The sequence below is a fragment of the Rhineura floridana genome, chromosome 19, assembly GCF_030035675.1.
Source record: "Rhineura floridana isolate rRhiFlo1 chromosome 19, rRhiFlo1.hap2, whole genome shotgun sequence".
NCBI classification, from domain to species: domain Eukaryota; kingdom Metazoa; phylum Chordata; class Lepidosauria; order Squamata; family Rhineuridae; genus Rhineura; species Rhineura floridana.
In genome coordinates this window covers 13,882,563-13,898,278 of record NC_084498.1, presented here as the reverse complement: position 1 = coordinate 13,898,278, position 15,716 = coordinate 13,882,563, and the positions used below count along the sequence as shown (strand labels likewise).

The window sequence follows — 15,716 nt, the reverse complement described above, 5'->3', positions numbered from 1 at the left end:
AACCACTACACCACACTGGCTCTCAGGACCCAGTGGCAATTTGCATGAATTGTCCAATTCACTCTGTGGACAAGCTAACATGAGAGATCATCTTTAGGTGAAACATCAGAGGAGCGTTGAAGGATTGCAAAAGAATTTTGATAAGACTCATGACTTTTCTCAGGTGGGTTTCTTATAACCCATTGTTTTCACCGGATTTTGTTGAAAACAAACTTGGAAGCAAATATTATTGTGTCATGGGTTTCCTGATGGGAGGGAGAGTGAATGTCACCTTGAACCCAGCCACATCCATATGGTCCCACTCTCTGAATCAAGCAAGAGGCAGATGTTGATGCAACATCATTCATTCAATACTCCTGAATAGAAGCAACAAACATTGGCCCCTAGCCTGCTTATTCCTTAGGACAGAGATCCAAGTCAAGTTTCATTTCCACAAAAGGAAAGGTTGACTTGGGCAGGTTTCACTGCTGAGCTCCTCTTTGCTTTGCCTTTCTCGGGCTTTTCCTCTTCCTCCTTTTCAACTAACATCCATGGGTAAAGAGTTCTGGTCACTTCTTGCTCCAGGGGATCAGCCGTCTTTCCCAGCTATGCCAGGGCCCCTGTCTGCCCATGTCTCTCCAGGGCTCCTACACATCAGTCTCCCATTTTCTCCTCGCTTTCCTAATTCTCTTCACCTCCTCCTGCAACCTGCAACCCACCTTTCCCTGGGCTTCTCCCACCCCCATCCTGCTCTCAGCACTCACTTTTGCCATCTCTACATGTCTCACTGTCTTCTCCCCCCTTGCTTGCTTCTCTACTCTTTCCATTCACTTCCCTCTGTGATGTCTACTATTTCTGCTGGACTCCTCCTTCTGTTGTTCCAGCCAATCTATGCTGGGTCATCTGCCAGCTCCTGGTTCCACCTGCAGCCACCTGGTTCTTGCACCTGGAATAATCACCAGATCCAGAGCTCACAAGCTGACTCCCACCCAGCCACAATAGGGTGCAGGAAAGACATAACACTATCACACCTCAACTCTACGTCACCATGGAGTACCTCCTCTAGCAAAGCATCTGAGGAACTGGGGGGAAAGCCAAGAGTTTTGATCAACTCGCACCATTTCTCAGGTGGGTTTGGAGCATCCCTGCCTTACAGAAGCAAATTAGTTATTCTGATGGGAAGCTGTTGCTGTTTATTTATTGTCTCCGGGATGCCACAGGATGCTCCAATTGTTTCTTGAACTGCAGAGGCCCTCCAGGGAATGTGGGACTCAAACTAGGAACATTAGGTGCCAAGGCTGGGACCACACCTCAGAAGCCTCCCTGGACTAAGTGTGCTCTGGTTGTGAAGTCCATGACAAGTATTTGGATGTCCAGCATTAGACATTCTGATAGGCAGGTCTGTCCAGGCTTGCAAAACCAAGTTAAAGTACAAGCAGAGCTTGGAAAAGTTACTTTTTTGAACTACAACTCCCATCAGCCCCAACCAGCATGGCCACTGGATTGGGCTGATGGGAGTTGTAGTTCAAAAAAAGTAACTTTTCCAAGCTCTGAGTACAAGGTGCCAGGGCTTCTGTCTCTGTCTAATCAACAGACTAGAACTTCATGCCATAATAGATAAATGCATGGAACCAGTGCTTTAAAAAAAAATGAGGCACCAGTACTCATATCTTGACAAAAGTGCTGCGGGTGCCAGCACAAAATGGCTGCCAATGACAGCAAAAAAGGAAGAGGTGGCAGTACTGCCATAACAAAATATGTGCTGCCTGGAACTATTCCGAGAATGAGGTTGTTCCCAGGTTCAGGGCATCATACAGTACTCAGAGGAAGGCAGTTACATCATACTGAGGTTTGCAAAATCGAGTTGTATAAAAGGACTTGACTGCTAAAAAAAAAAGAGTTCTCTGCATTTGGCTATGTAGAAAGACAGACAGGAAATGTAAGAGTCTCAAGCTTTTTTTCTTTTCAAAATTGCATTTGTGCTAAAATTTTACAAGAATCACATTTGCTTGCCAGATGCCACCCATTTTGAACTTACCGTCCCAGGATTGAACTGGAAACTTATAAGCAGTAGGATCTGAGCCATTAATATGGCAAATGACAGGTTGGCATGGATGTGGTAGCGCTGGTTACGGATGGTGCTGACAGAGCTGTGGGGGGGGGAGAAATTGGTTAGTGTTCTGAGAAGAAATGGTTTGTTAACAATGTAACTTCAAGGGATCACTTGCCTATATATGCCCATCTCTTGGAACTTTAGCTGTGTTTTATTAGATTTCCCAGTAAACTCACCAAAAAGGACTGGTTTGTACATCATGGTTTCAATCACATGCACATGTTCCTGGGAATAAGCCCCCACTGAATGCAGTCAGACTTACTTCTGAGTAAACATACATAGGATTTCCATCTGAGTGGCATATTTATTTTCCACCCATATGGTTAAGGTAGATCACTCCTAATGGCACGCAACCATATAAATTCAGGCCAGAGGTGAAGGTATAGCTAGTGGAGGCTGATCCATTAGGGAGAATGGGACACTGCTCCACCAGCCTCAGTCTTCACTCAGCTAGCCCTAGGGATGGTCTATTCTGTCAATTTAGCTTTCTCCCAGTTTCTCATTTTTTCAGTTTTCCAGATTTCCATATCAGTTTTATAAAATTTTGTTAAAAAAGTCCTCATGAATATTCATCAGCATTTGATTGCAAATTTACTCTAATTTACACATGTTTGTATGCAATTTTCCCTAATATACACATTTTTGGCTAAGCAAGTTTCCCTAATATAATGAATTTGTGTATGTTGTTTCCCCTAATATGTCCATTTTTATTCACATTTTACCCTAGTATGCATATTTTTATACACACTACTTGGCCGGACAAGCAACATGCACATTTCGCAGGATGGGTATGTTTTCGAAAGTGTGAATTAGGTATGTTTGCCTGTAAATGCAAACTTAACTGAATTTCTCCTGCATCCCTAGCTAGCCTACACCAGTCTACCTTCTAACTGGTCCAGGGAGTGGCACTGGTTGCCAGCCTCCTCCATAGTCTCAATGTTGTGCTATGTAGAACTCATCAGGGAAGAGACTTGAGACAACACTAGAATTATTTGCCTCTGCTTGTAATTAGCTCTGCCTGCTCTTGGCCTCCCTGTTTTCCATCCTACTGGTCCCAATGGGCATCAACCACCACTGGGTATAACCTGAAGTGGCTTCAGAGCAAACATAGAATAGGCAGCTGATCATGCATTCCATAAATGAGGTTACCCATTAAATCAGCCTCCTTGTGAAACTGTGTAAAATTACTGCTCTAAATTCTATCCTTTCCCTGTTTGACCCACTCAAAGAAAGCTTTAAAAGGGAAATGGTGCTTTGGATGTACCAACACACTCCACCAGTAATTGCAAGAGACAAGCAGCCGTGCACAGCACTGAGAGCTGTCCATTGATAGATGCTACATAAATTTAAAATGCAGCCTACCAGAAAACAACTGGGGCAATGGTCTAAGGAAAGACCTGAGTGTCTGCAGTCATCATCACACAGAGTAGGACCTAATCGTCTGCTACATTCCACACATCTGACCTTGCAGCGGCTGCACACTAGCATGTGACATGCCTCACTCGTGTCCTAATGAGGCCCAGCCCTCCAGTTAGAGTTATTTTTTAATTGGGATGGTACCATGTCAAAGCGTATGCTACTTAGGACTCAGTAAGTCCATTTTCTGAACATCAGCTAGCTCTTGATGACTTCTCTTCAGTCTTTTGGTGGAATGTACATACCTACAGACATTATTGTAATTCTTGGTGTTCAGCAAAAGTTAAAAATACAACTTCTACCCTCTTCCCCTACCACAGCCTGCCTCTGGATACAACATAAAAATCAGAAATGAAAACTCAGCCAACCCCCCACTTTCCTACTCCAAACGCTATATAAATACTTGTACCAAGATTCCAGTGTATTTATTTATTTTCATTATGTTTATTCATTTTTTTTTTATTATCATGCCTTATGTTTTACCACAGCAGGGAAATCTGTGTATAATTGTTAAAATAACCTTGATGCAATTGACACTTCAGTGTGGGAAGGATAAACACCTACCATCCATAACTCAATTGTCTGCCCTTTCTACATTTGCAGGTATATCTTATAGTAGTCAGTCTTGTGTAGATGTCTATGGATTGCTTATATTAATATCCAGTGTATGTTTAAATCAGCTTGATGGATTATCATTAATGTGAGCTGACATTGTTTCTTTTTTTCTTTCTCTTATTTTTGCAAATATATCCTATTTTGTATTTGCATAAAAATGTCATCACACTGGATGGGCAGGCCTCATCTCCATGGAGAAATGGAGGGGGGGAGCAAAGTGGGGATATGGCCTCCAAATTGTGTTTGTGCATATTCTAAAAAATACTGAGATCCTCTCCTGCCCTGCCAAAGCAGTGAGGACAAAGAGGGACAGTAAGAGAAGAAAAGTGGTGGTTTAAAACAACAGGAGAGGTCTGAATAAACTGGGAAAGGAAGGAACACTGAGGGTTTTTTTAAAAAAAAGTTTTAACAAGGAGAACTAGCAGAGATGAGCACAAACTAAAAGTTAACAGAGGTACAACAGAGCCTTTCCCAACTTCTTTCTTGCTATATTCAAACACCCCCTTTTGTTTAAAATCAACACTTTTTTTCTCAGTGTTCCTCCATCCCTGCTTTACTCAAACTCCTCCCATTGTTTAACAATAGGTATAGTCTGTGTGCAAGGGAGAGTTGAAAAGGAGGAAGGAAAAGGGTGAAGATGAAAATCTGGTCTGTGTGCAAAAGAGGGCTGCAGAATAGGAGGGAGGAGGAGGCACGGAAAGAGAGGTTGTCTGTGTGCAAGGCGGAGTTAAGAAAATGAGGGAGGGAAGAGAAAGGGGTGAGGGTGGAATGAGGGGCAAAGGGGGATTAAAAAAGGAAGAATGAGGATGAAGATGAAAACAGGTTGGGAATGTTAGTAGTTGTATGGAGTGGGAAGGGGAAGCTCTGGGGGTTACTATGTTGGGAGTGGTGGGGGTTGTGATGTTCATGTATTAGTGTATATATGGTAAGTGTTGTGCTATTATCTACATATGGGTGGTTTTTCTATAAATATGGGAATAAAGTGTTTATCACTAGCTCCCAAATTACATTACAATTCCAGCTCTGGGAAGCTCCTTGTAGAAGCCAGCTGGCCTGGGCTTTACAGAGGATAGTCTCTCTTTTATGGCATGTGTCTTCACGGCAGATTCAGTTTGCATCCCAGCAAGTTGAAGAGCTGAGGGAACACATGCACCAAATGCTTATGCAGACAGTAGCTTTATTAAGTTCTCCAACTGTGCTTCACAGACCAGTGGTGGTTAACAACCTCCCATTCAGCTGGATTGAAAAAAGGTTGGAGAACAGTCAAGAATACTTGTATGGAGTGGGAAGGGGAAGCTCTGGGGGTTACTATGTTGGGAGTGGTGGGGGTTGTGATGTTCATGTATTAGTGTATATATGGTAAGTGCTGTTTGTATAGGAGATACATGGTAAGTGGAATGAAAGAGGAGGGGGGAGTGAATGGGCAGTAGAATGCTGGATGATTGGCTGAGTGTTTAAAATGGCTGAGTGTATAAATGGAAGGATGACAGTTAAATCTGGGTGGATGGTGAATGTGAGTGGGTTGTTTTGGTGGGTTTTTGAGAGGAGATTGGGTGGAGAGTTGGTGGATGTGAGGAGAGTGTGGAGTTCGGATTAATACTAAGACCAGTACCTCAGGAATAGATGAAACCATATGCTTAAGTGCCTTTATAAAGTAATCTTGTTATCTCTGTTATTTAATAAATATATTTGGTTTACCAAAGGCCTGATCCTTGGCTGGGGTTCCACAGACCAGAAGGGAGGGTAAGGTAAATACCAAGGCTGAAGGGTAACAAATGGTGGCAGCGGTGAAGAGAATAACACCACAAGTATTCAGAGCAAACCAGGATTATCTGCATTGATACAAAGGGATTGGGACAGCTTAAGCACGCAGTCACAGAGGTAACCTGATAGAGAGACTCAGGCAGAGTCTCTGGGAATATGGGTTATAGGACGTGACTGGTGGTGCTGTCTAGCAGGGGGATCTGGTGAGGTCTATGCTAGAGCGGGGAGAGAAACCATAAAAAAGGACAGTCCGGACTGGTGGAGTCCCTGGTGGTGCCTAGTGACAGGCAGTAACCACGAGCAGGTAGGAACCTGACAGGGAGAGCCAGGGAAGGGCGTCACAGGGGTTAGTGAGCAAAGCAATCTGGGGTGCAGCCTCTAATACATATATTTCTTATGTGCAAGCATGTGATGATAATGCAGAGGGAGGAAAATATGCAACTGAACTTAAGGAACTTTAAGCTGAGGCATGGTGTACATGCTCCAGTTCTGATTTTTTAAAGAATTTTTTGCAGAATTTAGGAGGAGCAGAAGCCAGAGCAGAAGGAACCTACCAAACAATAAATTAATGGAACAAGGGGAATTTATTCATCCCTAGTGTGCATGGGCAATGACCCTCCAGCCCCTCTAAATGGTGGCTCTGCATAGTACCTTCCCTTCCCCCATTATCTTATATGGTGCTGAATCTAGAGGTGGCAAGAAACTATTAAAATTCATGAAACTGACCCATTAATTTGAGGAGAAATGGTATCATGAAAGGGCTGCCCACCCACTTTGTTTCATTAATGTCACTTTGTCAGTTCTTCAGTACTTGGGAGGAAGCATGCACAGGACTGGGCGTGCAGATGCTTGCACAGTTAATCTCTTATTCTTTCCCCCTTTCCTCTCTCAAAAAAAAGTCATGGGATGAATAGGGCCTGCTTTCAACTAAAGCATCTTTGGGTTTTGCAAGACATTTTTATTTATTTCACCGTTTCACTGAAAAAAAATGGACAAATCAAAACAACCCATTTCAGTGTGAAATGAAATGGTTTCAGAATCGTCACTGTCATTTCAAGCCAGGTCTAGGCTGTTTGCAGGACACAATGAAACCAGAGGGAAGAGTTGTCACCCTGAAATCTGTGCCAGTGATCTGACTCTGAATGGGATTCCATGACAAGATTTGGCTAATGCATGCAGAATTTCCAGCTATAAATAGTCCTGGCAAATAGGTTTTGCTACTTTGCTCCCTGTCAGTCATCAAGATCACATGCAGCTGCCCTATCAAGCAAAATAATAAAGGCAGGTTTGTTAAAAGCGTAATGCAAAAAAGGAAAGGATTGTGATATGATTCATCCATTTTCATTTTCTCATAATAACCTTCCACGCTTATTTCGAAGCATGTATTTCTTTTGGAGGCAAATCGTCCTAAATCAGTTTCCAGTTAACAGCCACAGACCTGATCCTCCTCTGATGGAAAAGTGGGAGAAGTTCAATGGAAACTGGCAAGGCTTCAGTCCAAATGAGCAGGGCAGAGAATCCAGCCCAGTATTTCCATATTTATATAAAATCTGGCACTTCATAAAATACTGTTTTGTGCTATTATCTACATATGGGTGGTTTTTCTATAAATATGGGAATAAAGTGTTTATCACTAGCTCCCAAATTACATTACAATTCCAGCTCTGGGAAGCTCCTTGTAGAAGCCAGCTGGCCTGGGCTTTACAGAGGATAGTCTCTCTTTTATGGCATGTGTCTTCACGGCAGATTCAGTTTGCATCCCAGCAAGTTGAAGAGCTGAGGGAACACATGCACCAAATGCTTATGCAGACAGTAGCTTTATTAAGTTCTCCAACTGTGCTTCACAGACCAGTGGTGGTTAACAACCTCCCATTCAGCTGGATTGAAAAAAGGTTGGAGAACAGTCAAGAATACTTGACTGCACTTGATTTTTTTCTGACAATGGAGATCGAGGCCATTTTGACCAAGTCGTTCCCACCATCAGTGGGGGCTTGTTTGCCTCCATCCCACCTGCTTTCAGAAAGAAGATTCTTGAGCATGTCCCCAAAGGGAGGAGGTTTAAGGCTGTGTCAGTTTGGAGGTTTACAGCCAATAGTGTCCTAAAAGCCAGCTCTGCCTCCAAACTCTCCTCTTGCATTTTTTCTGTGCCTCCTCCCCCCAACTAGCATGGGCTTTGCTAGTTGCCACTTTGGGACTGAGTAGAATTTTGTGTTTGGGGGGGTCCCATTCCTCTTGGGCCCTTCTGTTTTTGACTACTTCGTACTGCTGGGGTTAATTGAATTGGCTGTGGAGTGGTGTGGGTGGCTGGCCTTTTTGGCACGGAGTCTAAGCAGGTGAAGAAGTTGGTATGCAAATAGGAGACATACTGAGGCATTCGGGTGCAGTATGCCTGGGGGGAACTGAGGGGAGCCAACACGACCTTACTTGCGCATTTGGGTAAACGCCAGTACAGCAGGGCCTGGGTGCACAGTTTGGGGGCATACCCAAGGATCGTCTAGCAAGGAAGGAGTTGTTTCCTTCCCATCCTTGGCTGGGGGCCCCAGCCTTCAGCTGAAGCACATGCCCAGGGGTCTAGAGGGATGAATCCTGCCAGATTTAGTTTATATCCTCACCTGCCCATACAGGTATAATTTGGGTTAATTTGGTTGGATTGGTTTGCAGGTTCTCAAAAAAAATTGTTATGTTTTAATAAATATAACATTATTCCAATGTAACATCTCATGAGTCTTCTTTGAGGTTTGTTGGCAGATTACCAAACAGGCTCAAAAAGCCCTGCTCTAGTACCCATGGCTTCCATAATACCGTTTTGCTACAATCTACTAATTTCCCCCTTTTCAAAGTGCCAGTTAAAGGGGCCCTTCTCAGCATCCTGGTCTAGTACCTTGGTGCTAGTTTTGACTATCATATTTTGTTCATTTATTTATTAAAATGTATATACTGCTAGAATATTAAAAAAACTCTAAGTGATTTACAAAATGTTGGCTTACAATATGTTATTAAAATATGATCTATGCATGTGCTTTGATTTGTAGAACAAAAATAAATCAATTAAGGACCCTGTTGAGACCAGCAGTAATTTTCAAGTGGTCCATGGGGGAGGGGGAGTTTGAGAACCATTGATAATATAAAATGCAATCCATTGATCAGCACCTCTAGGGGCCACTGGAGTCCACACTGAAGGCTCAGTGACACCCCTCTTCTGTTTGCCTCAGGGTCCTGGCAACCGACCCATCCTCCCCGCCCTCTGCAGCAAGCTGTGACACCTTCCGACCCATTCGTGATAAAGTCTACACTAGGGAAGGGGGAAATCCATCCATTTCACTTTCTGTCAGTTTCTCATCTGTCCAGTCTTAAGTTCATTTCTCTACATTTCCACCTCAGTGTGAGGATTTATTTACATATTTATTTTTAAAAGTCCTCATGAAAATTCATGAACAATTTAGTGCAAACTTCTCCTAATATACACATTTTTGCACATCAATGTCCCCTAATATTGTGCCATTTTGTATGTTACTTTCACCGTGCATTTTTATGCATGCTTTACCCCAGAGTGTGCATTTTTTTACACATTGCTAAGCTAGAGAACTGCATTGCAAAATTCAGAGAAGTGTGAATCTGGAAGGGTGGCTGTGGTTCAGTTTATATATTGTTTCAGACAGTGCAAATTTTATGGGTTTGCCTTTAAATGCAAATACAAACTGAACTGAATTTCTCCCCATCTCCAGTCCACATACACATTCACATGCCCGTGCATACTGCAAAACCACACAGTCACATCTCAGCCTTTCTCTCCTTCCCCCTCTCACGTTCAACTCCCCCCTCCCATGCACAAAAAAGGGAGTATGACTGCAAAAATTACTGAAGAATAAATTGCAAGGAAATAACTTGCCATTTAAAGAGCTTCCCAGTTTCAGGAAATTAAAGTAATTTAGACCAAACCCAACGAAGTGTTACAAATATATGTGCAGGATATAATTAAAGAAGTTTAAGGAATTAATAACCTTTTATGAAACTTTCAACACCTGAGAGCATCCAGTCCAGTAGCCTGAAATGGAACTCTCTCTCTCTCTCTCTCCACCTGACTATCCATATTTCCAGGGAGATACTGGCTGAGCAGCTACAAAAAGTTACTCACGACAGAATGGCGAACGTGACCAAGGTGATCATCAAACAGAGGATGGAGAAGGTGCAGCCGATGTAACTGATGGAGGACAGTGCCACCTTGTGTCCCGTTGTGAGCTGTGCACCAAGGAAAAGAGGGAGAAAACCTATGCTAAATTGATCAACTTAAGCCAGTCAGTAACAGCTTATTAACAGATTTAGCAAAAAAAAAAAAAAAGTCATACCAACAATAGGGCAGCATTCAGAAGACTATCAAATAAGTACAAATACACAGAGAAATGTTTTTAAAAGCATAATAAGGAATTTCCTCACCGAACAGTAAGGGTACTTTAAAACTTGCTCTGATTCTTTCAGGTTTTGTTCTTTACACAAGCCAATTTTAGAATCAAAATGCTTGACTGCGGCACACATTTCTTGCAGATTGCTTTATCTCAAATAGTGAGGGACGTTCGCTTAGACAAGTAAGGCTTGCAACAACATGTGGCATTGCATACTCACCTCCTAGTGAGAGGGCCCCTGTTTAGGATTCCTGCCAGCCAACCAGCCAGCCAGGCCCTCCTCCATGATATTACAGACTATTAGGAATCCAAGCACCACCCATCCCGATCCACTTTTTCAAGTGATGTGCAAGATTTTGTGGATACTGAGCTTACTTACTCCTCAGTGGGCTGTTTTGTTTTGAGGTGGAGGGGTTGCCCTCTTGTTTAAGATAATAACAATAATTAGTTCTGCAAACCTCTTCAGGGTTTCCCTGAACATACCAATACCTTCTCCTTGTTTCTCAATGGTGTGCGTGCATGCGTGCGTGCGTGGCTCCTTTCTGTCTGCAGTCACTACTTCAGCTTGCTTTCAGAAAGAGGGATGGGTTTTTTTTAAAAAGGCAGGGCAAATTCATGGGTGATGAGTCTATCTTTCTTAGCAAAGTGATACATCCATGTGCAGAGGCAGTAGACTGCTGAATATGATATGAGGGACAGGCGACTGGATGCATGTGTGTGTGTGTGCAAATTCCCTCTTCATTAGTTATTTTATTCATCACAGTGTCTGTATTTTCAGAGCAAAGTAGCAAAGATAAACACACAAACACACACATTACAAAATCATATAAACAGATCCAACAAACAACAAAATAAGAAATTTGTCACAAGGCAAACAAGCAACATTACAATAAGAAAAAATAATAAAATGTCCAATTTAAGCAAATACCTAGGTTAAAACATACACACACAGGGCATTCAAACAGATTAAACGGCCAATGATCTTAGCAACAGTTCCCACCCCATAATTCACTGATGGCAGCCTCCACCCCACCCCACCCCTCTGTCTCTCCCATAAAGAGGGCTCCCACTCTTTTTTCTTTTTTTAAAAAAAGGTAAACTGTTCCATATTCATAATTCAAACTGTTGAGTTATTAGAGGAGGTGTTTGCGCTACTGACTCTCAGTTATTTAGAGAGCTGTTTTAAATTTTTCATGCAAAGTTTTCTTCTTTTTTTAAAAAAAATAACATGGGGAAAACGTCTGTCAATAAAGAAGAGAATCATTAATAGATACCAGACCTTTGAAAAAGAAGAGTTAAATTGTCATACGTTCGGAATTGATGGCAAGAAAATATCTGTGAAAAAGGAAATTCCTATCAGACTCTTATTATATGACTATGACAGCAAGATTATTGGGCGCGTAAAGATGGAAGTTGGAAGATGGAACCAATACGGATAATGGAAGAAGAGCGATTTGAAATTACTGGACTTAGTAGACTTGATGAGTTGGATTAATTGACATGTTTATCTAGAAAAAAAATTGATGGACATATATCTCAAGGATCGGAAACTTCTCTTTGACTTTTTGTGGAAGAATAAAATGATATGATGTTAATGAGATTTGTAACCAATTAAGATAACCGCTGGAGGAAGGTGATTTTATAATCTATTAAGAGACAGGCTTGTTATATATTATAGACTTATAGCTGAACTACGACAAATCGGAAGTCAATTTTTTGATATTTTTTTTCTTTTTATTGTATTAGTTATGGATTTGTGTTTTTTCTTTTTGTATTGTTTTGGTTTTGAAAATTTGAATAAAAATTAATTGAAAAACAAAAGAAAAAGAGTTAAATTGTAGATTGCCATGTAAGACTTCAAACAAAAATGAGTCAATAACTATAGTTATCTGGTTGATAGGCTTCTCTCTGCTTTAACTGTATTGTAATTATCTACCCACTAGATTGTAATTATCTACCCACTAGATCACAGGTGGGGAACCTCTTTCAGCTTGAGGGCTGCATTCCCTTCGGGGCAACATTCCAGGGGCCACATGCCAGTGGTGGGCAGGGCCAGAGGTAAAAGTGGGCAGAACAACAAATGAAAATTTGGCCTTTGTGCAGTAGGCTACTGTCTGCTACTTTCTGCCGGGATCTCTTCTCTTCTCTTCTCTTCATCCCAGAGTGCAGGACATGGATAATAGCCTCAAGTTGCAAGAAGCCAGATTTCAGCTGGACATCAGGAAAAGCTTCCTGACTGTTAGAGCCATACGACAATGGAACCAATTACCTAGAGAGGAAGTGGGCTCTCTGACACTGGAAGCATTCAAGAGGCAGCTGGACAGCCATCTGTCGGGAATGCTTAGATTTGGATTCCTGCATTGCGCAGGGGATTGGACTTGATGGCTTCCAACTCTACTGTTCTATGATTCTATGCATACACTCTTTAATCTCCATCCAGAAAAGCAAGAGGCATCATCAGAGGCACCATCAGAGTTCAAGGACACATCCCAGCCAGGCAAAAGCACTCAAGGAGGGAGCATAGTAGGGCTGATGAGGGGTGTGGCTTGGGGTGAGCTCCAAGGGCCAGACAGAGAGACCTGGAGGGCCACAACCATCTTCTGGGCCTGATGTTCCCCTCTCCTGCACTATATAATCATTTCACAAGCATTTATCTAGACAAAAATGGATGAGATGAGTTCGTTAGTGTATTAGCTACTCAAGTATCTGAAAATAAGAACAGATCAGATACTCTACACCATCCTGTTTCCCACAGTGGCCAAACATCAAGCCTGCAAGCAGGGCTTGAATGCAACAGCTCTCTCCCTCTGTTGTTTCCCAGCAATTGATGTTCAGAGGTCTGCTGCCTCTGAACCTGGAAGGTTGCATATCACCATCACAATGTGTAGTCACTGTCAGCCTACCACTCCATGAATTTGTCTAATCTGCTTTTGAAACCAGCTGAGCTGCTGGTGGCCATCACCACATCCTGTGGGAGCAAATTCCATAGATTAACTATTATTTATTTATTCATTTATTACATTTATATACCGCCCCATAGCGAAAGCTCTCTGGGCAGTTTACAGCAATTAAAAACAATAAAAACAAATATACAAATTTTAAAACACAAAAAATAATTTAAAAACACATTTTTTTAAAAAAAATTAAAAACAATTTAAAAACACATGCTAAAATGCCTGGGAGAAGAGGAAACTACACACTGCACGAAGATGTACTTTCTTTTGTCTGTTCTGAATCTCCCACCAATCGGCTTTATTGGATGATTCGGGTTCTAGTGCTGTGAGGGTGAAAAACTCCTCTCTGACCAATTTCTTGACACCATCCATTTTGGTTGCTCTTTTTCTGCATCTTTGTCACTGCTGTGATATCAGTTTTGACATGTGGCATGCAGAACCACACACAATATTCCTTCTGAGTTGGAAGAAGGTGAATGCATGCATGCTGTTTCAAGTGTCCTCGTGCTTGTCCATTCATGCACATGAGCACTAAGGTCGCCTCCAGACTGACCGCATTTTGTGGGACGGATTGAAGCGCATACCAGAGATTTAGGTTTGTGCATTTGAAGTGGATTAAAACTCTCTTATCACCCTAGCACAACAAATCCATTTTAAAAAGGCTTTTTGCAGTCAGGAAAGTGACAGGGAAATGCTGTGAAAAGTGTGGGGTAAGAGAATAATTAATGAGAAGACCTATAAATACCACATAAGCAAATCAGAATGAACGCTCATTCCCAAAAACTAATCAGAATGAATGCTCAACACAGACGTGACACTTAGTCTAACTTCTAAGTACGCTTCATGCAAGCAAATCAGGACGAATGTTCAACAAACAGGTCATCTGGAAAGCACTAAGGCCTCTTATGAATTCTTTGAGAAAGAAAGTAGCCCCAAGTAGGGAAGGGCCAAGCTGTCAATTTCAGTGTATCATTTTTCACACCTTAAATTCAGTTCTCCCCATTTCCACATGAAAATTCATCAGCATTTTAGTGCAAACGTCTTCGAAGATACATGTGTTTGCATGCAGTTTTGCCTAATATACATATTTTTACAATGCAATTTCCCCTAAAATAATGCATTTTTGTGTATTACTTTCACCGTTATATGCATTTTTATGGACACTTTACCGCAGTATAAGAAAATACACATTACATGGCTGGAAAACTTCACTGCAAAATTCAGAAAAGTGCACATGTTGAAGGATGGCTGGGTTTTCAGTTCTCATATTGTTTTGGAAAGTGCAAATTAGGTAGGTTCGTCTTTGAATGCTAACTGAATTTAATTTCTCCCCCATCTGAAGCCTCAGGCCCTCTTAGTCTTTCACCTCCAACCTCCGTCCATGTTTTCCTGGGTGACGTAGGCCAGCTAGTTTGTCTGATAGAATGGGATGGGAACTGTTGAGAGCCAAAACTGCTCTTGCCTGCAAAGTCTCTCCTCTCTCTATTCCATTTCTCAGCTATGCCAGGGTGTGTAAGTTCTGGCATCTATGTTTATGATATATAACAGGGGTGGCCACTCGGTGGCTCTCCAGATGCTGCTGGACTACAGCCCCCATCATCCCTGACCATGAGCTGTGTTGGCTGAGACTGATGGGAGCTGTAGTTCAGCAGCATCTGGAGAGCCACAGAGTGGCCACCCCTGATATATAATAACACCTTGGGGAGTTGTGGGTTCCCCCCTCCCCTGAGTAGCAAAACAGGAAGGATATCAGAGCAGAATGGCTTCTGGATCAGCGGTTTGTGGTGAAATACTGTGGAGTTTTTACCTGTCAATAAACCACAAAGAAACAAGCACAAAATTGTGGGGTGGGAGGGAACATTTCAGTTTCCTGGGGATTTGACAGTGCCAGGTGTAAAAAACACAAAGTAGTAGAAGAGCAATGAAAAACTATCTGGAGATTTTGCAGAGCCAGATTGGCACGATCTGAATCTTGGGGTTCTATCTAGGATTACATGCATTTTTAATGGACCATCCCCTTGATTAATAGAAAACTAAATATGGATGGAATTTTGCAAAAGAAAAGGAAAGAAAGGGCAAAGCTGTGAACTGGAATAATTTATTATATTTATCTAGCTAAGCTTGATTTCTATGTAGCTAACTTTATATATCCATACATATGTTTTTCTTAGGCTGCTGTCACACTGTAATCACATGACAACAGCCTTCTAAATGCTGTAGGTTCATGGTGGCAGCGGCAAGTGGGCAAGTCAAAGTGAGGAGGAGGCAGCGGTGGTGGTACAAGCACACACAACTGAAGTATAGAAACTAGGAGTGGTATTCAGTGCTTGTTCTACTCAGAGTAGACCCACTGGTTAATAGACATGACTAACTTAAGTTCATTAATTTCAGCGGGTCTACTCTGAGTAGAACACAGTTGAATACAACCCTAGATGCAGAGATTAAATCAAACCAAATGCTTGCTGGAAAATAAAG

At 42.1% G+C, this 15,716-nt stretch overlaps 1 protein-coding gene across 3 annotated transcripts in view; it reads right to left on the bottom strand.

Moving 5' to 3' along the window:
- The window catches only part of ADGRD1 (adhesion G protein-coupled receptor D1), a 316,526-nt gene that overhangs the window by 109,719 nt on the left and 191,091 nt on the right, over window positions 1–15,716 (bottom strand). For all 3 annotated transcript variants that reach the window (XM_061602998.1, XM_061603000.1, XM_061603001.1), the window contains 2 exons: window positions 10,023–10,126; window positions 2,018–2,129 (listed from right to left, as the gene is read on the bottom strand). In XM_061602998.1, coding sequence (XP_061458982.1) covers window positions 2,018–2,129; window positions 10,023–10,126 — 216 coding nt within the window. The remainder of the gene's footprint in view (window positions 1–2,017; window positions 2,130–10,022; window positions 10,127–15,716) is intronic.